The following is a 20,558-nucleotide window of genomic DNA, read 5'->3' on the forward strand; positions in this document are numbered from 1 at the left end:
GATATTTGACAAAAGATTCAGTACTCCAACCGCAGGGGCTGGAATTCGAGTCTTTTCTCGTAGGCCATGATATAAACTTGACTATACAGGAACAAGTACTAGAATCCACCAACACTCTTCAAAACATTTTTTAGTAGAGTCCTGTAGATTGTTTGCATCGCGATATGTGGGGCCCGATTTTTAGTGTGACACTTGCTATTAATTTACTGTAAAATCTAAATGAGAGGTGGGATGAGTTATCAGTTCACTTATACAATTAATTTCATAAAGTGTAATGGCTTTATGATTCATTTTGAGGTTTTACTTATTTCATAAAGCCCATCAGCCCAAAAAGAGAATAGCCCACCAAAAGATCCGCTGATTCAACCCAAGATAGGGGCCCAATAAAATGCTTCAGACCACAAACCCACCTTCAAGATCCAATTAGAACAGCCCCAGAGAAGGGAGGCGCCCCCAAAACTCATGATTCCTAAACCTAGGACTCCCCATAGAATAGGAGTCCTCACATGAAAGGAGTCATCCTTCGAGCAAAAACGTACTGTTGTAAACTGATCAGCCAAAGATAAGACCAAATCATGCCTTATCTACATGTATCTTACCATCTTTTTCAAAAATACAGGTAGTATGCAAAGTCCCAACGAAAGGAGACCCCCCTCTATAAATATAGGTACAGTCCCCCAATGGGGACACATTCCAAAATCAAGAAAACTGCTTTCTACTCTTGTTGTAGTTATCAACTTGCATTCTAATCATAATTTTCTCACGAATTTTTTATTTATATCTCAATTTCTCATTACGATGCTAATTTGGGTATCAGAGTTCTAGTGTGTTGTTTTATAGGTCCTCTCAAGATCTTTTGCTTAATCAACTTAAATTCATTATCAAAGTTCAAACTCATCGGATCCGTGCGAAACTAGCAGGCATCATACATGTTTTGTAAAGATGTAAACTAATATTTAATATGTTTGTGTCTTTTTCAATTGTTACAAAATGAAAACAAGCAAGCCTCCAACACGCACGTATAGGACTATAAACTATTCGATTTTAGTCGAATAAATCATTATTTAATATTATTTGAATTATTATCAAGGTTGAAAATTTGAGTTTTAATTTGATTTGATTATTAATTTAAGTAAATTTCTAATTGGGTCAAATATAAATCGAGCTCGACTGATTGATATTTTTAATTATAAAATTATTATATTTAGACTAATCGAGATCGAGTTTATCGAACGAAAAAAAAACCTTGTTCAAGTTTGGTTTGTCAAATCGAATTCAAATGAGTTTTTATCAATCAAATATTTAATAATTTGATTTATTTTTCAATTTTATACACGTAATAGGTTAAGTAGCATGCACATAATTGAATAAATATCAACATAATGTCGTATCAAAAATATTTTGAGATGATATAGTATTTTATACTCTAAATTATATAGATTGTAAAAACTAAAAATTAACTAAATTTATTTACAAGATACTTGACATTAGTAGGTATGATTAAAAAATAAATAAAAATAGATGTAATATAACATTTAAAGAAAGTTTTCTCCTTCAAAATTTAGCAATATAAGCATACGTTTATGCAACTTTTCTTACTACTAAGATGATATATGGTGTGGAGTTGTTTGGCACATGGACAACTGTACCATGTCAATAGGGAGATTTTTATTCACATAATCGAACTAAATTAGTTATTATGTGTTCATAAAACACATCTTTGTAATTGATTTGGATAATGTTTAAGGCTTAAACCAAATCGAGTGCAAATTCTGAAAGGGGGATTTGCAAAAAAGGTCGGTGCCCGAGTTAGTACTGGATTTAAAATTAAATGAAATCAAAAAGTAAATAAATGTGAATGAAAATCAAGATATGGTAAACAAAATTGATGAAAAGTATAAGAACACGTGATAACATATTTGTAGAGTGCTTAAAAAATGTTTAGAGAGTGCGAGAGATGGTTTAGAGAGGGTATCCACAGAGTGAGAAAGGTGTCCCCATATGGAGAAATAAACCTGCATTTATAAGGGGTGCCCCCGTCTGTTGTGGGTCTATCCCCCACCCAAGATTTTTGCGAAAGTTGGTTGGAATAAGGAATAAATCATCATTATCCGTAGCTGGATGTGCAATTAGTAGGAATCCTCTTTAGTTGGGGGATACCCCTCATCCGCAGTGAGTCATAGCTGCTAAGGAGGTTCTCCTTGCTAGGGTCGATTTGGTCCAAGGTGGCTGCTGAAACCTAGGTTGATGACGCATCACATGGGAGAGTAGGTTGCGACTTGTGTGAGCCTTTTGGATTGAATGTTTTATTGGGCTTTAACTATGGTTCGAGTCGGAGGATGTCCTGAGCCTCCTCCTTTCTTCATGGGCTACTTAGGTTGTTTGGGCCTCCCTTTGTCAATTTTTTTTTTGACGACACATGTTAAGACCGCTTGTCAGGTCTCATTTAGCCTTCTAAAGTATTACAAACCTCTCATGACTTGAACCTTTTAAGGGGTATCATGCGCTTTTCATTTATTTTTTTTGGTTCATTTAGACCTTTTTGGCCAATATATTAATAATTGTTTAACTAGTTGAAACAAAATTCTTTGTATTAGAAATGTTCAAATCAACGAAGCTCAGTCCATAAAGGACTACCATTTTAAAGATGTAATAATGGCTCAAGTGTATTATATTTCTGTTCTAACCATCAAGGCCCAACACTCGTCTCTTTCAAGGAGAAGATAAGGCGACAGCAGAGTAAGCAAGCGAAAATGGAAGCGAAGCTATCCTCTCTAGCCAAGACTCTTACACCCTCTTCCATCCAACAACTATCTTACCTTGCTCAAAGGTGCAACGCTGTTAACCTGGCCGAGGGCTTTCCCGATTTCCCAGCCCCTCCCCACATCAAAGACGCCGCGGTTTCTGCTATCCGTGCCGACTTCAATCAGTACAGGTACATTAGCTAAAATGACAAGAAGTCGGCAAACAAAAATCCTTTTCTTGTACAGAATTGTTGCATAATTATTGCTAACTAGGACTTTCTTTTTGGTTCCATTTTCTGAAGTCACGTACAAGGAACTTGCGACTACGTCGCGCGTAAGATGAAGGAAATGCATGGAATGAACGTTGATCCACTGACGGATATAGTAATTTGCTGTGGCCAGTCGGAGGCCTTTGCTGCAACAATGTTCTCAAGTAGTACTTGTCATATGTTAAAATTGTTTGGCGCATTACTCTTACTTTGTTGAATTTGCTTTTTCATGATCTTTTGTTTTTTGTTCTCTTTTTGTTGGTTTCAGTAATTGATCAAGGGGATGAGGTTATACTATTTGATCCGTCTTACGAAACATACGACGCTTGTATTAGGCTTGCTGGAGGAATTCCTGTAAGCTGATTTAATTGCATCTATAGTTATTTACTCTCTTTCGTTTTTGTTTTTCCTTGATTAATTTCCTGAGAGAGATGAAATTATAGTTTTCTCATGGTTTTGTGGAAAAATGGCAGGTGTATGTAGGGCTTGATCCCCCTCAATGGACATTGGATTCAGATAAACTGGAGAAGTCCTTCACTGAAAAGACGAAAGCGTTAGTGTTGAACAGGTATTGTTTGGATTTTGAAATGGAATTATTTGCAATGGAAAGGGGAAATCATTGTTTTAGGTGTTCGGATCCTCCGAGGGAAATTTGGGGCATGTTATATAATGAAGTGGTGCCATCTTCAGATATAGTTTTGTGATAGTGACCCTAAATTATAGAAATTTACTAATTCAAAGTGTCACAGTCCTCACAATCCAACTGGGAAAGTTTTCAACAAGGATGAGCTTGAGATCATTGCTGGAGCTTGCCAGAGAAGAGACGTGGTCGCTGTAACAGATGAAGTATGATAAACATTTATTAATAACTCGTTGCATACAAGCTGAGGATTAAGCCTGTTTTAATTACAATGTTATTAGGGTTCTATGGTGATGATCTTTTCTTCCATATAGAATTTTGTAGAATTTCATTATGTGAAAAATTAGTTCAATGGAATGCCATTGTCGCTTTATTATATGGCTGAGGTGTTCTGTACACAGAGTTCCTCAGCATTTTTATTTTCTTAATAATTTCTACAGGTTTACGAGCATATAACTTTCGATAATCAAAACCATATTTCACTTGCTTCACTTCCTGGGATGCAAAGCCGGACTGTCATCACATCATCTTTGTCAAAGACTTTTAGTGTAACTGGTACATATCTGACTTGGAGGTCACTCAAAATCCCTTTACCGGTTTGTATTTTTCGTAAACTGAATATTTGTTGCCCTTATTTTAGGCACAAGGTGTCTGAACAATTTGGAATAATAAGGTTTTAACTAGCTTGTAATGCATTATAGGATGGAGAATTGGCTGGGCAGTTGCCCCCACTTGCATTGCCTCTGCAGTCAGAAACATTCATATCAGAATGACAGATTGTGCTCCCGCACCTTTTCAGGAAGCCGCTCTGGCTGCCTTAAGAAGCCCTCCTGCATACTTTGAGCGTTTGAGAAGAGTAAGATTTCAGCACTTTCAGCATTCAAGTGTTGAATTCTTATCACACTAATGCTCGTTTGAATCTTGCAACATCAAATCCTTTCCAAGTATTTAATTTGTTTACAATGAATTTGAACTCATCCAAATTTTTGCTGTGTCTGGAAGCTGCAAAGTTCGATGGGTGTTAATTGAACCTAGAAGCTGAAACATTCATTAATTTTGGATCCTGAAATCCACATACAACCTAATGATACTCTTTTTTCATGTGCTTTATTCCATTTGTATTGCATATGAGTTGTTAATAGCTAGATATGTGATGTTCTCAGGATTATGAATCAAAAAGAGACTGCATTTTCAACTTGCTTGCAAAGGTTGGGTTCAAGATGCAGTTTAAGCCTCAGGGTTCGTTTTTTGTGTTTGCGCAGCTTCCTGAAAGCTGCCCTCTTTCTGATGTGAGTTCTTATCTGTTACTTCACCTTTCACACATCCGTACTCTCTCTTCTTCGGATCATGAAGGGGTTTTCCAGAATTGTGTAATCCGATCGTAATACATTGCAGGCTGAGTTTGTTGAGGAATTAATTAAGCAGGCAGGGGTAGTGGCGGTACCCGGTGCTGGTTTTTTCCACTCAAAACCATCTGCAGATTATGCGTCTAGTCGATATATCCGATTTGCATTCTGCAAAAGTGAAGACACACTAGCTGCCGCATCAGTAAAAATCAGTCGGCTTGTGGATGCTTCAGGAAATCTCAAGCTGTTTTAACTTGTTAGAAAAGTTTTTGATTCTGAAAGAGATTCTATTGTAAGGTTGAGGTTGATTGTCTCTCCGGGAGAAGGCAGTTTCGAATACACAAATTGTATCAATTTACATCTATAGGTTGTGAAAGTGCAGTATTTCACCTGCAGAAGTGATTTTTACGCTGACAATAGATAATTTTATTAGATGTTTAGAAGCATTTTGGTTTCTAGAATAGAAGTGAAAAGCGAAATAGTGAAATGTGGAGGGTTTATAGTATGTAAGTTGAAGCATTAAGGAGTAGGGATTGGGATATGCATAAAGCAGAAATTTTAACCTAAATTAGATTTGGTCAGAATGATATTAAATAAATGAAAAGTGCAATATGTTTGTGGTGTATAATTAACTTAAAATGATCAATTAAATAACAAATTTATTATTTTTTGTATGATTGTGTTCTAAATATAATTGAGATGAACATTTTCCAGCAAAACTGGGCCAATTAAACCTAATTAGTTTTTGTTCAAAGAGTTGTTTTGAACAATTGAAGGAAATTGGTATATGATTTGTTAAAATATAAACCCAGAAGTTTCTTTGTAACACCCTAAATTTGTCTACTTCAAAATTTTGTTTAACTGCTAATTTGATTTTCTATGAGATGAAATATTATAACATATAAATAATGATCGAGAATTCGAAAACGTCAATCGTCCAATATGGTTATGTTATCAAACTTATCAACTTTATGTATTTATTTATTGGTTGTTGTATCATGTTATTTCTGTACGTATATAATAAATAATTTTTTATATTTTTAAAATATATTATAAAATTAATAAATTTCTCATAAAAAAAATAACTTTACAAATATTATTGATGTCATAAAAAAATCAATATTGTGGTATCATAAATTCTGTAGGTGAGTGAAAAAAAGAAAATAACAAAAAAAGAAAATATTATTGATGTCATAAAAAAATCAATATTAGTATTCATAACAAAAAAAAAAAAAAAAAAAATAGCTGAAATTGGCATAAAACTAGTCGACAACTGAACTCAATGGTCAATACATTAACATTTCAACATTGTCCAACTGATGAACCAAATCACCTTGAGCTGAGGACTGCAGGGAATGGCTTCAATTACGGTGGTGACAGACACTGACGGCGAGCGCACGCCACTTCTTCACGACTCTCAGCTCGAATACTCCGCCGGCCGGACGGAATATTCTTCCCCGCCTTTAGGGGAGGAGCCGTCAACCAAGAATTCAAATGATCCTAAACAACGCCTTGTGTCGCTTGACGTGTTCCGAGGCTTGGCTGTCGCGGTACGCCTGCTGTGGGAATATTTTTTATAGCGTGTTTTTTGGAGTTTTAATTCAGATACTGCGGCGAATTCTTTGAGTTTCTGGTGGAAGCTATTATCCTTTGGAATTCCTATTTACAGTTCAAGTTTCTTAATGTTAACTTTTAATTTCTATATATTCTTTTGGTAGCTGATGATCTTAGTTGATGATGCTGGAAAAGCATTCCCGTCGATAAACCACTCGCCGTGGTTCGGAGTAACACTCGCGGATTTTGTTATGCCTTTTTTTCTGTTTGGAGTAGGTGTTTCTGTGAGCCTCGTGTTCAAGGTATCAAGCAATAATAAAAAGATTAGTAGGTAATTGGTTCTGAAGCTTTTCAATCGACAAGAAAGAAAAAGGAAAGACAATTTGAAACTGATATACATTGCTCAGAATCGAACTTTTGGGTGCTTGTAATATAATTAATGTTGGAATACAACGTACACATATTGCTTCAGTTAAAATAGTTGGTAAAGAGGGTCTGATTATTTGTGATGCAGAAAGCAGCAAAAAGATTAGCAGCCACCAAGAAAGTAATACTGAGATCCATTAAGCTCTTTCTGTTGGGAGTGATTCTTCAAGGTAGACCAATATTATGGTTTCAAAATGTCAAATTCCTGATGATAAAGCCAAGGAATAGGGTTTGATTGCTTCATATGGAAATAATTTCGATACACAGGAAGTTAATGCATGTTATGCTGGGTATTGAACCATGAGTTGGACAGTTGTTATTTTGTTCCTTTACTTCTTATAAGGAGCTACCTTCCATAACTAGTGACCAAGTCTCAACTACAGTTACCTGTTTAATCACACTGTTCCTTATATTCACTTATGTGTTTAGGTGGGTATTTTCATGGGCGGAACAACCTGACGTATGGCATTGATGTGGAGAAAATACGAGTGATGGGTGTGCTACAGGTATTACAACTTGACTTTTAGCTAGGTGGTTCTTTTGCAGATGGCCCTTTGCCTCTAATGATATAAACCAACACTTTTTTTTAAATATTCGACTGCATTACACATTTTCATCAGTATCAGTGGAGATGAAATTGTGGCTATGGTTCTGATATGGTTTCGCCTGATCTTCTAGAAATAAGTTTGTGTCCCTGACATAGTCAGGACCTCAATATTGGGCAAGTATTCTGTATTGAATAAGTCTCAATTTGCTTGGAAGAGATCATTTGAAATGTTTATTGTATAGCACATTGGAATGTGTGCAATTTCCAGTGTGATGGATGGATGTTGGCCAGGGCCAAGCTTGTATGTCAATACTTACTAAGTTCTCCGACCTTGTGTGATAATCAGGTGATACAAATAGAATGAGTCAAATTTTCAGTCATCAGCAGCAGCTTCTGGTGACATTGTTAGAGGAAACACTTATATAATATGTGATCTTTGATTTTTCTTCTTCTCCACATAAAATTTATTTATCAGGATTATCACGTCCTTTTACTTATATTTCAGAGGATTGCAATTGGTCATCTGCTGGCTTCAGCTATGGAGATTTGGCTTGTTAAAAATACTGTCGTTAATTCAGCCATAGCATTTGTGAGAAGATACTCTTTCCAGATGTGAGTTTAAACTCTTAGTTGTTGAACTCTTCTGAATCAATAGTGAATACACAAAATTTAACTGACAGATGAAAGATAAGATACACTTCAAATTTTTGAACAGTCTTGGCAATGATAAAACAGTGTAACTTCTAGAGATGAGGTAAGATGTTACTGCTAGAAGATTTAGAGGACAGATAAAGAACCATGCACATTATCATCAGTGTAGTCACATTCTTTCAGAATGAAATTGCTTGATATATCTAAAATGCATGGTCTGATATATCAATTGAAACTAGCTGAAATCGTTCATATATGGTAAGGTTAAACTTTTTCTCATTGTAACTGGAGAAAAAATAATGACGCAAATGTTTTAACTTTTTTCTTTTAAAATTTCTCTAATCATGCTTCTTTGTATCTGCTAATCTCTTTGATGCAGTGGGGCTGGAATTTTACTTGGTTTATTATACATGGTTTTGCTGTATGGCCTGTATGTTCCAAACTGGGCCTTTGATGTATCAAGTCTCACCATGATCTTACCAACATCACTTGGAGCTAGTACTGGAACTGTGAGTCAAATTTCAGATCCTTCTGGAGAAATTCTTTTAGGAAGATTTTGTTTGATCTGTGGTCATATCAAAGAAGGAACTTGGGTTTTATTAGCGTAATCTTTTTAACTGAAGTTATTTGTACACAAGTGGCTGGCTGCAGCGCTTGTGTTCACTTAAAATGCTGGAATGCACCGTTTAGCTACCTAGTTTAGCTGTCTTGTCAACAATAGTGTTCTATCTATCTTCAGGAATCTTATTCCAGGTTCCTGCCTCATTCATTCAAGTCGGGGGTGCGAATGTCTAATTTTCTGAATATTATGTTTTGCAGCACGGTTTTATCTTTGGCCTCTCTCCTTGCCTAAATTCTTGAATTGTTTATATTTGTTTGTCGATCATGTCCTGTCTCCTTTTCTAGGTTAACTGTGGAATGAGGGGCAGTCTTGGACCTCCTTGCAATTCAGTTGGCTTTATTGATCGAACTCTTCTTGGTGAAAAGCATCTGTATCAACGTCCTGTATATAGAAGAACAAAGGTTGTTATTTTTGCATTTGTGTCTCCTAGTAGGTTAGTGAATTCCTTCCAGTTTAATACTTTATTTATTTGTGAGTCATGTGCACTGTTCTTTAAAGGAATGCAGCATCAACTCTCCAGATTATGGTCCCCTACCACCAGATTCACCTACATGGTGCCTAGCTCCATTTGACCCAGAGGGAATTTTAAGGTTAGCTAGGGATCAATGCCTTTGTTTTTGTTCCTCTTTTTAAGTGCCACAATTCGACAAACTATACCATCTATCTGAATCCTAGGTACAGTTTCAGTTGAAGATCCAAGAGTTAAAGTCAGGCTTCCTTTGGGCCATAGGCTTCTGTTTAGGTTTAGTCTGTATAGCTGTCCATTTTTTCAGATCCTTTTAATTTAGATAAAATTTAGAGCGGTCAAAGTTTCAATTTTCTGTTCATTTAGGCAACTTCATATTGAAGTCAATATCTTCTACGTGAGTCCTCTTTAACAATTCCCGGTATTTCCTACTTTTGTTCTTCCGAGATCACTATTATTTGCCATGCATTCTTTGTCTATGTCCTTATTATTTAATTGCCCAGGAGACTGGTTTGGATCTTCAAATAGAATTTCCCTATCTTCTGTGAGATCCTTGTCTGGATAAATAACAACTATTCACTTTGTTATGCGGTCTTTAAAATTGTGCTGTTGCTCTATTCATTAAGTTTCTGGTTGTTGATAGTTGCCATCTCGGCTTTGTTAGATGACTCATTTTTCATTGCTATTTGAATGAATTTATAGCTCTTTGATGGCTGCCATTACATGTTTTGTCGGGTTGCATTATGGGCATGTTCTTGTCCATTGTAAGGTAATATGCATTTTCATGTTGCTTCTAGACATGCTTCTAGGCCCATGAATGCTTTCTTGTATTTATGATTGTTCACCTCCTAAACTCTCCACCTTTTTCCTGCAGGACCAGATGCAGAGGGTAATTTTCTGGTTCATATCATCCCTCCCTCTTCTAATCTTGGGTTATCTTTTAAGTGTTCTAGGTATTTTGTATTTCAGAGTATCTCTTTGCTTCCAGTTTGGTTTGTGTCCCACATAACTGGTTGCAATACATTCTTGATTCTTTCAGGTGTTCCTTATTCTAAACCACTGTACACATTGAGTTATATGTTCATCACAGCAGGAGCATCTGGTGTCCTTTTGACGGCTATTTACCTTATTGTGAGTTTATGGTGTGAATGGTACTTCATTTCACTTACTTTCAGTCATTATTGACATTCGAGTTACTCTGATGCAGGTCGATGTCAAATGCATTAGAAAGCCAACTGTAATATTTCAGTGGATGGGAATGAATGCTCTGATTGTCTATGCTCTGGCTGCTTGTGACATATTTCCAGCTGCTGTGCAAGGTTTCTACTGGCGCTCACCTGAAAACAACCTGGTGATCATCTTAAAATTTCTATCAAAAGAAAAATTGTTGCAAATAATTTTGGGGCATTCTATGGTTCTGTAGAGCGGAGTTATAAATATTTTATCTAAAATATCGATCTCGATTCAGTTAACTATGATCATTTAAGAGAGCATCATCTATATGATCTCTATTCATTGGAAAATATTTGGACAATCACCATTAAGTTGAATTATGACCATTTCCATGAATAGGTTCCTCCACATTCCGTTTTATGAAGAGATCAATTTGCATTGTTGTAAAGGCCTATGGTGGCCCAGACTCTCTGAAAGATTTTTCAAAATCTTGTTAGATGCAATTCTTTTCCTTCTCATAGAAATGCATGTAAACTGAATTCTTTGTTTTCTTTATCATGCAACATCTTGATTGTTAATAGCATTTTTTTCTTGTGCAAATGTTCTGTTAACTGTAAAAGTCGACATTTATTGTAGGTTAGCTTCTCCGAAAGGCTACTGCAATCACTGTTCCATTCAGAGAAGTGGGGTACTTTGGCCTTTGTTATTCTCGAGATTTTATTTTGGGGTGTTGTCGCCGGTTTCCTTCACGTGAAACGGATATATATAAAATTTTAAGGTACTTATGTATTATTTTCTCTCTACTACATAACAACCAACCGCAAAGTTCACCACCTTTTCCCTCACCATCTAGCACATGTTTCTGCAGCATTGAAGGCCAAATAACAAAGGAACTCTAGAAAAGGTTCTGTTCTTGTGGAAATCCTGATGCGAGAGATGTTAATTTCATGTTTCAACTGAGGATACTCCAAAACGATACCTCTCCCTAGATTGACCCAAATCTGTATCTGCAGTTACTTGTTAATATCCAAATAATCAGGTTACATGGACAGTTGCAGGACGAGATGCTTCTGGGAAGTATTTCGTCTTCCCCTCGAGACAAAAAGCTGTATGATTACCCTTGGTAAATATCTAGACAGTGTTTGGTAGAAAAGTGTCAAGGTATTGGCATTTGAAATAGCTGTGTTCTAATTTGGAATGTCTAGGACTCCACCCCAAACTTAAGGATAATTACACTCCTCTCCCTTGAGGTCTGGTGTAATTTTACCCAAGTCCTTTGTGGTTTGAGAAATCACATCTAACATCCTTGATATTTGTTTTTATTTAACAAGTCCTTTCATCAGTCAAAATTTACTGAAATTCTGATATTAATAAAAAGATTGGAAAAAAATTTGTATTTATCTCCAATTGATTTATTACAAGTCAATTAAATTATTTTATGATTAAATTATCCTCATATGTCCTTCACGTATTAATGCATGTGAGATGGTATATTTTTATTATTATAAGGGTAGTTTAGTTTGAAAAAAATTATTTAACCTGTTATAAGTTAGTAATAAGCTAATGGAGGGTAAATATCTATTTTCATTTAGTTTTTTGTTAATATCAATAAATCCAGTGAATTTTGATAACTGAATTTTGATCAACAGGTGAATTTTTTGTTAGACGGAAGCAAACCTTATGAGTGTTAGATGTAATTTTAAATTATAAGAGGGGCTAAGTATAATTATACTAAAATTTAGTTGAGGAGAATGTAATTATCCCCCATACCTATTGGCCAGTGTCTCATATGGTAACTTTGAGCTATTTTCTCACGCTAGTGTGGGGAAAAACACTGCTGAGGGTGAAGTTTTGGACAGGAGGAGGAGAGACCAGCCTTGATGTTGTGCATCATGGCAAAGTTCTTAAATGGTGGTTCTGCTGAGAATATGGGCCGCGCTTGGGCCTAAGGAATGGTGGCGCCTTTTACAGTTGAGATTTTCAAGCAGTGTCTAATAATTGACGTGTGGAAGTGGGTCTGGGATTTTTGTTGTCAATGGATGAGATTGTAGTCGGAATTGGGTCCTAGTCAATTCAATCTGATTGTAGAGCATGACCAATTATGAAATGCGATGCAGGATATCCACCTGGAAGTGAAACACATAATAAAATTTGAAATAATTGGAGTCAACAGTCATTTGTCTGACATTGTGACCTTTACTATAATGATGTTGCCCATGAATTTTACTACTCATTGATATTAATATCCTACTATAATAATACCATTATAATATATAATGAATTACAACGCTCTCTTAGAAAAGTGTTTGCGCTAATTATAATTTTTTTTATATTTTTAAAAAATTAAAAATATTATTTTGAAATTATAAAATATTTTTTATAATGGAGTATTTATAATTTTTTAAAATTAATAGAATATTTATAATTATAATAAATTTTAAGTTTGGGAGAATGTGGTGGTGTTTTAAAGTGAGAAGAAAAATAAATAAAGAAAATAGAAAAGAAAAGGCATGGGAAAGAAAGAAGGGTTATTGATGAGTTGGGAGAGAAGAAAGTGAGGGAGATGCGATGAAATCGAGGTTGGCACGACATCATGAATCAAAACCTCTCGAGTCTTGACATTAAACTAAGAAGGCGACGCCTAGAAAAAGTGAAAGAATTGGCATGCGAGTACAGGAACCCCATTTACTATTAATTAATTAATATTGAACCCCCAGGATTACAGCTATTACGCGAATCCTTTGATCACCTGCACCCTGCCCATCTATTTTATATTCTCATTTCACCCCACATCCATCTACATAAAATCAAATTTTTAAAAGATTAAAAAGAGGTTTTACATTCAATTTTTTATTGCATTTGCTACGTACTATATATACATATATATATATATGTGGATCCTCATGAAACAAATCCTAAACATTATTACTAAATATTTGAAATTTATAATTTCAAATCCATTAATTCAAATATATGTAGAATTTAAAGTATTTAATATTGCATTTATATGAAGATTCTCAAGTTGATGATGGAAAATGCAATAGTAAATAATTAGACTTAAATTTTCTTAACGTATTGCTATTTAGATAATTTCCATGCCAAGAAGCTTTTAATATTTAATAATATCAATAATGTGTTAAATATTAAATTACGTGAAGGAATATTTATTTGTGGTTAATTCGGACACATAACCCTAATAATAAGAAGTCTCCTCCGCTCCTGGATTTGTGAAGAATAATACCACCACGTCCCCCTCTCTCTCTCTCTCTCTCTGTGTGTGTGTGTGAGTGGCATTGTTGTAATAACATGGAAGGCAGCGGCGGCAGGCCGAGTTTCCGGTCTGGTGGCGGAGAAAGGAGGCTAGAAATAGTGAGTGGAAGAGGATACTATTACTACAATGGCAACCAGATGTACACGGCCGCGAGCCGCCCCCGGACGCCCGGTTCGCCATCGGGGGGGCATCATCAGGCAGCAGCAAGTAGGGCGAGTGAGGCGGCAGCGGCGGCGAAGCCCTGGGGATTTAGTGACCCGGAGATGAAGAGGCGGAAGCGGATAGCCAGGTACAAAGTGTACAGTGTTGAAGGTAGGGTAAAGGCTTCAATCAGGAATGGGCTGCGTTGGATCAAGAATAAGTGCTCTGAAATCATCCATGGCTATTAGCTGTCTACCTCATACAAATTTCTCTTCTTTTTGTCCGATTTTTTGCATGCTAATATAATTATGTCTTCACAGAAACTGCTGATGAGATGAACACATTTTCATTTTTGATTGAGAAATTTGAGGATTTGCAAATGTGAATTCAGAGACTGAGACAGTATCTGGGCAACTAATTAATTTGGGATATGCTTTCTCATATTTCAATTGTTGAAATGCTTCTTCATTATTAGTTAAATTCTGGATATATTTAATTATTTTGGGTTAGTGGATTTGGACATTTAAAGTTTGGGCTGACCCAAAGATCTCATTTGTTATATTTCTTCCGGAATTGTACAAAGGTGATGAAAACAAAGGAAAAAAAAGTAGTGGTGGTATCTGCAGTAATGGGATATGTTGGTAAGATTGTTTGTTCCATCCAGAATGTATTTTGTGCACTGTATGAATTCTATCAAGTGTAGCATTTACAATACAAGATGGTTGCTGGGTAACTCTCCTTGTGTGGGAAAGTAGAAACTTTCAACTTGATATTTCAAGTTTGCGTATGTCCCGTGCCTTATGAATGCCGATAATCATGATATAAGGGAAAGGTAGCCTAGCTAGTGGAAAATGCATTTTCATGCAGAATCAAATCAAAACTTATTTGGCCCTCTCGCATTCCCTCAACATCTTTGGATTTACATTTTAGTTTGGTTTGAATTAATTTATGACAACTTGGATTGGTGTAGAATTCAATATATATATATTTTTTATATTAATATACTTTTTCCTCATAAATTAATCAAAAACTTCTGAATCCTACACAACATTGGCAAGTGAAGGATGGCAAGAGAACAAAAATCTATCTATTTGAAAGGATGCGAACTAAAACAAAAACAAAATCTCTACGGGCAATGTAAAAGAAATGAACCTAGGAAAGCAAAATTAGAAAGAAAGAAACAAGACTAAAATGAAGAAATAAAAAGACAGGAGACGAACATCCTAATATTATTGAAACAAACAGAATTGATATGAAGAGGGGTCCCGGGGATCAAATTTAGTACCACCAACACATCTAATGCTGAATTGATTATCACGTAGTGGGTACGGTCCATTCATCTGAAAATCCCACATCAGCCCCTTTCCTTTCATTCACATCCATCTTTCATTTCTTACTCTCTTTAAACCTAATCAACGTACGAAAAGCAGATGCAGATGATTATTGTGAACGGAAACGTTTTTTTTTTTTTTTTTAATTTTTTTTTTGTTTTTTGTTTTTTTTAATATGAACAGAAGAAAGATGTAAGAATTTTCAGGTTACCAGTATATGTGCATGTAACGTATGTGTATGTTTCAATTGCATGCTTAAATTCTCGTGTGACGGTGATGAGTGGCGGAAGTTTTGGTGTTTTGGAGGTGGATCTGCCTGTAAAACTGAGCGATGAACTCCTCGGCCTTGGCGTCGATCATTTCATCTCCAGTAATTGCGTCGAACACCTCATCTGGATCTTCTTCTCCTTCCTCATCATCACTGACATCTAGATCGCGGAGGCTCGTGGCCGATGCGTACTGGCTCATGGTACCGGAGCAGGAAACCTCCGGAGAGGCCGGCTTGATTTCCTCAATGCTCTCGATGACGGGCGGCGGGATCATTTCCTCGATGTCCTTTAAAGCCGGGGGTGGCGACAGGGCAGCTTCCGGCAGGCGCAGGGGGCGCATCGACCCAACCAGCTTCTTCCAATGTGCACTACTTGAAGACTTGGTGGTGGTTTCTTTCGTTACGGTTTTCTTCGCCCATTTCTCCACGGGGCGACGGTTGCGCAGCAGGAATAACGCCGCCTTGAAAATGCCAAAGATGCCGCGCTTTTTCTTCTTCTTGCCTAAATCGGTGGGCGGCTTGGGGGCAGGGACGAGGGCGTTATTGTTGTGGGCCGTAGCCTCCGCAGTTTCAGCGATGATGACGCCATTCTCCGGCATGAATTCCGTCATAGTGATCACGTATCCGGTATATTAATGAGTTGCCTCTTTCGAGGAGGTGCTTTATCTCTCGTTGTTTGTCACACAAATCTAGAGTTAGTAATATGTGCGTGTGTGCGCTTAGAAGGCCTCTCCCTGCAAATAGCAGGGCAGAGATGTCGAGAAAAGCTAATGGGACGAGCCTCCTATGCTGTCATCTCACCTCTTTATATACCAACACGGAAATCCCACTTCAATCAACGGACCAGAGCTGTTTTCGCGGGAAACAGGTGAAAACTTGTGGATTGGAAGTTTTCTATATATGTATGTATGTTTTCTATCGTGAGCCGGTTGCGTACATCGCCACCATTAGATTTCTTTAATTTTAATTTTTCATATATATATATATATAGATGCATCATGCATGTATGTATATGTGATATACTTTTACATGCATGTATGTATGGTTGTACACATGAAATCGTCGAGTAAATTCCATCTTGCAATTTGGTAGGCGTCAATAACTTGGAAATATTGAAAATTTATGCATAATTTTCCTATACGTATAAATTTGACAAGGCCAAAAACTTAAACAGAGTAGAGACACTAGTGTGGCCCAATTATGTATCCGAAGATCAGCCCAAAACTTTAACAAAGCAGATACCCTCGTTGGGCCCATTTATAGTCCAGTACTTAAAAGAGTTGGGCCGGCCCAACAAACTGAAAGGAATGAAAATGAAGAGAAAGTATTGATAGGTGTTGTCACATACGCGACAAACATCGCATGTTCTTTATAGCTTCTCTTCCCGTTTCTTTCTCACTCTCTAGTTTCCGCAGCCGGAACCTTGGTCCGTACTTTACTCGTTTAAGGCCCCACATCATGTTTTCTCTCTTTCTTTTCGTAAGTTGTTGGAATTTTCATCCGGACTTAATTTCATCAAATCAAATTAATTACGAAATAATTGTAATACACTTATTATATAATTGATTATTTTTTTTAACTATATACCGATCATACATAAAGTATATTTCATTTGTTATATAATTAATTCAGTTTTAATTGAGTCAAACTCGAATTAGAATTTTCCTTTATTCTTACAGATAATGTAAGTTTCAATTATTACCAATAAATGCGAATATATTTTTCATGCGTCCATGTCTTGACATTTTTCTTTAATATACAGAATGTGATGTGCAGGCATATTTTAAGCTCTTCATAGAATACTTATGATTTTCAAACATGTTTTGAATTTATTTATTAATTTAAAATTTCTACGACATTAATCCTAATGCAGTCTAAATCCTAAAATTCTTACGATTATTTCTTTTACAATCTACTCAACTATAAACATTGAAAATTGTAATAGAAACCTTCTCAATTGTGATTCTAATGATGATTTATTTCATAAGTACACAGTTGAGAAGATCAAATTATGTTATACTCATGGATACAACATAACGTAGATGTCATTGAATCAAACCGAATAAAAAATGATGGGTTGGTCCAATCCGACTTCAAATACAACAGCATGAATGAACCGTATAGCTGGGATGCGGACTGAATGAATACCATAGGCTAATTTTGGAAGCAGACAAATGACATATGTTATGTAACAAGTTGTTGTAGCGGCTACAAGTTTTGATGTCCACCCCCCCTCACTAACAATATTTGAACATGTAGGCCTAAAATTGTTGCACTGGTTGGTAGGACCAATCGGGAATGGGAAAACCTTGTTGCTTTCTGAACAACACACTGTCTGCCAGTTCGCGTCAGCTGTTTTCATAGTAATACTGCATGCTCCCATTGCAACTACTGCGCAGCTCCACCCATCCCTTCCTCTTTCTCTTTCCTTCCTCATTCAAATTGTTTATGCTGCAATACCTTTATTTTTTATTATAATATTTATTTCCATATTCTTTTACTCGCAATGTATTAATATAATCGAATTTATGTTTTCTTACAAAAGAAAAATGATTGATATGAGAAAATATATTGTTATTTATTACATGTAACTACTGGGGAACATGTTTGTTGATTGGTGCACCACACTTTCTGCTAAATTTCCTTTGACCTTCATCTTTTGGTCTCCTCTTTGTTTAATGTTTTGTGTTGGGGAAGTTTGACAGTTGTTTTGATTTAAAATGAACAGCTTCTGGGTTGTTGCCAGTAATGTTGAGAGAAATTATGGTTCTATAAAAAAAACAATTTCAAACGCCGCCTTCTCAACTAAGAAATAGGAATCGCGTTTTTCATTTCAAATTTGAGTCAGCTCTTAGGATTCCCTTTTCTCTATCTGTAACTTGTACTAATCACTACACAAACAAACAAATGATTAGAAAGGGAAAACCTCTCGCTTTCACATTTTTTTTATTTTCATAATATACTCCAAAATTATTATATATATCAATAGGGCCTAATTATCATTTTGATTATTTTTTGAATCTTAATAATCCTTTTAAACGAATTAGTGCTATTATTTTATAAATATATATAATTTAGAGAGAGAAAGAATATATATATATATATATTTAAAATAATAAAAAAAAAACATAAAAATGAGAGGACTGGGTTTAGTTGATGCAAGACTTGCACCTTTATTTCAGGGATTTTTCTGAAAATATATATAAAAATAAGGCGAGAATTGAGAAATGTGAAAGCAACGTCATAACCACAACCAAAACCTCAAGAAATTATGTGCTTAGCTGGGCAACTGCAATCATTGCTCCAAACTTTTCCCAATTCTCAATAATGTCCTTCCTCAATCTACCTTTGATTCCTCTCAAACTTGCTCATTTTTCATTTCTATATTTCTACTGCATTTAAAATATCAATTTACAATAAAAAAAAAATAGAAATTATCGATTTAATTCACGTAAACACTTGCTCATGCAGAATTTTTAGGCTTGCTCTTCTAAGCAAACAATATCTTGTAAAAAATGATGTATTTAAATTATACATTAATCACGTAATAAATATATATAATTAATTCAAACGGGCTAAAAATTTCACTTGCCATTCAGAAGGTGAATTGTGAGGATTTAGGCCAAGAAAAGTTTGAGAACAAATAACTTTAGCAGATGTGCAAACTTTGAGTTGGGGTAGTTTGGTAAAGAAACATCCGTGCAGGTCGCGTACAGGCGTGTATACGACGAGGCTCCACCGCCCATAAGCCAACACTAAAATATGTACTTTTCAACACAGCAGCGGCCCACAACTCCAAACGCCGAAACCCTCTCTCTCCATACCGCGTAACGTCAACAACAGACTCCACCACCATCCATATATAAACACCTTTGCCACCTTAATTCCCTCACTACCTACAAAATCTTACAAGAAAGGCAAACAACTTTATTTCTTTCCCCCCCCCCAACTCCCATTACTTCTCTACAACGTATAACATATATATATTTCTTCGAAAGTTGATCTCAAGTACTAGAAATTAAGCATAATGTACATGAAAGAAAAGCCAAGGAGAATGTCGAAAAAGAGTTCACTGGTTGCTCGTAGAGCGTGGAACATTCTCCGGCTGGCTCTGCTTTGGGCTAGAAAAGGCGGCCTCTTCAGGAACAGGCTCATGCTGAATTTAAACATATATGTCAGGAAGCTCCTCCACTCCAACGATGCGCGCGGCGCCCTTGCGTATGGCGACCGGGAGTTCTCCTTCGACGACACCCCCATCATTCATGTCAAGATGCATCGTGGTTCCTCTTCTTTAAGATTCAAGATGCCGCACATTCCATGCATCAAGCCTCAGGTGGATTTCGAGTATGATTTTGATTACGATGATGATGAAGATGTAGCGAACGATCAGGATGAAATGTCTTCTGATCGTGAGCAGCGGCGGCGGCTAAGTTTCTTGAAGGATGTTGAGGAAGATGATGAAGAAGAAGAAACGAATGAGAGTTGTGATGATGAGGAGATTGATCTGAAGGCGGAGGAGTTCATAGCGAGGTTCTATGAGCAAATGAAGCTGCAAAGACAAGTATCGTATCTGCAGTACAATTGATAAAAAATCCTCCTCCTCCTATACATACATATATACCATGTTACCACATTACATGCATTTCATGATCTGACTTCTACTGTATATCGGATCTGGTTTTGTGCATACACTTTCGCGCTTTTTACTTCCGTTTTGGTCATTTTTGTTTTGGAGTTGCGGCATTTTTGGTACATATGCCTTAGAAGCATTATTGTGCGCATGTGGAATAAGAACTGGAATTTTGTTGGCTCCTTCGGATACTCCTTAATCATATATGAATACTGATATCACATATGAATATTCCTAAAGCAATCAGGGTCCGCATAGGGCTGTAAATGATCATTAATCAAAATCGATCATTGAATTAATATTCAAATTGAAAAATTAAATTTAACTTTGATTTAATTATCAATTTAAACAAACTAAAACAATTTTTTATTTGATCATACATGATTAGACTTGGATAATTTGACATTTTTAAGTATACTTTATTGTTTTTTTACAGTAATTGAATTGAGCTCGAAAAAATCCAATTCAAAAGAAATTAT

General features: G+C 36.0%; 4 protein-coding genes across 5 annotated transcripts; 3 read left to right on the forward strand and 1 right to left on the reverse strand.

The window, feature by feature from the left end:
• Nucleotides 1–2,653: 2,653 nt before the first annotated feature.
• LOC105163075 (uncharacterized) lies at nt 2,654–5,445 on the forward strand. Its single transcript, XM_011081293.3, has 9 exons — nt 2,654–2,935; nt 3,047–3,177; nt 3,282–3,367; nt 3,487–3,581; nt 3,763–3,859; nt 4,094–4,208; nt 4,355–4,509; nt 4,817–4,942; nt 5,049–5,445. Exons 1-9 carry the CDS (start codon nt 2,754–2,756, stop codon nt 5,250–5,252), a joined length of 1,191 nt encoding a protein of 396 aa, XP_011079595.1. The 5' UTR covers nt 2,654–2,753; the 3' UTR covers nt 5,253–5,445.
• Nucleotides 5,446–6,274: 829 nt separating this feature from the next.
• On the forward strand, nt 6,275–11,748 carry LOC105163074 (uncharacterized). Of its 2 annotated transcripts, XM_011081292.3 has the most exons (14): nt 6,275–6,549; nt 6,718–6,855; nt 7,068–7,149; nt 7,409–7,485; nt 8,032–8,138; nt 8,557–8,686; nt 9,084–9,200; nt 9,298–9,389; nt 9,968–10,034; nt 10,140–10,218; nt 10,305–10,396; nt 10,473–10,616; nt 11,075–11,216; nt 11,307–11,748. In XM_011081292.3, exons 1-13 carry the CDS (start codon nt 6,355–6,357, stop codon nt 11,213–11,215), a joined length of 1,461 nt encoding a protein of 486 aa, XP_011079594.1. In that variant the 5' UTR covers nt 6,275–6,354; the 3' UTR covers nt 11,216; nt 11,307–11,748. The 2 variants fall into 2 exon arrangements, with proteins under 2 accessions (XP_011079594.1, XP_020550749.1); XM_020695090.2 differs by lacking the exon at nt 6,718–6,855.
• Nucleotides 11,749–14,915: 3,167 nt separating this feature from the next.
• On the reverse strand, nt 14,916–16,307 carry LOC105163072 (cotton fiber protein). Its single transcript, XM_088881159.1, has 2 exons — nt 15,393–16,307; nt 14,916–15,258 (listed from the first exon to the last, which is right to left on the reverse strand). The coding sequence occupies exon 1, from the start codon at nt 16,058–16,060 to the stop codon at nt 15,437–15,439; it is 624 nt and encodes a 207-aa protein (XP_088737285.1). The 5' UTR covers nt 16,061–16,307; the 3' UTR covers nt 14,916–15,258; nt 15,393–15,436.
• Nucleotides 16,308–19,329: 3,022 nt separating this feature from the next.
• LOC105163071 (uncharacterized) lies at nt 19,330–20,261 on the forward strand. The gene has a single exon (XM_011081290.3). It carries the CDS (start codon nt 19,477–19,479, stop codon nt 20,032–20,034), a length of 558 nt encoding a protein of 185 aa, XP_011079592.1. The 5' UTR covers nt 19,330–19,476; the 3' UTR covers nt 20,035–20,261.
• The last annotated feature ends 297 nt before the right edge of the window (nt 20,262–20,558 follow it).

This window comes from Sesamum indicum, linkage group LG6 (assembly GCF_026168435.1).
Source record: "Sesamum indicum cultivar Baizhima isolate 11 linkage group LG6, ASM2616843v1, whole genome shotgun sequence".
NCBI classification, from domain to species: domain Eukaryota; kingdom Viridiplantae; phylum Streptophyta; class Magnoliopsida; order Lamiales; family Pedaliaceae; genus Sesamum; species Sesamum indicum.

Bases quoted from the DNA above. Each gene is read 5' to 3' on its own strand.
- LOC105163075 (XM_011081293.3), top strand. From the start codon at position 2,754: ATGGAAGCGAAGCTATCCTCTCTAGCCAAGACTCTTACACCCTCTTCC. The intron at 3,368-3,486 runs GTAAGCTGATTT...GAAAAATGGCAG, and splicing joins GGCTTGCTGGAGGAATTCCT to GTGTATGTAGGGCTTGATCC. The intron at 4,943-5,048 runs GTGAGTTCTTAT...AATACATTGCAG, and splicing joins AAAGCTGCCCTCTTTCTGAT to GCTGAGTTTGTTGAGGAATT.
- LOC105163074 (XM_011081292.3), top strand. From the start codon at position 6,355: ATGGCTTCAATTACGGTGGTGACAGACACTGACGGCGAGCGCACGCCA. The intron at 9,201-9,297 runs GTTGTTATTTTT...TGTTCTTTAAAG, and splicing joins CTGTATATAGAAGAACAAAG to GAATGCAGCATCAACTCTCC. The intron at 9,390-9,967 runs GTTAGCTAGGGA...ATGAATTTATAG, and splicing joins GACCCAGAGGGAATTTTAAG to CTCTTTGATGGCTGCCATTA.
- LOC105163072 (XM_088881159.1), bottom strand. From the start codon at position 16,060: ATGACGGAATTCATGCCGGAGAATGGCGTCATCATCGCTGAAACTGCG.
- LOC105163071 (XM_011081290.3), top strand. From the start codon at position 19,477: ATGTACATGAAAGAAAAGCCAAGGAGAATGTCGAAAAAGAGTTCACTG.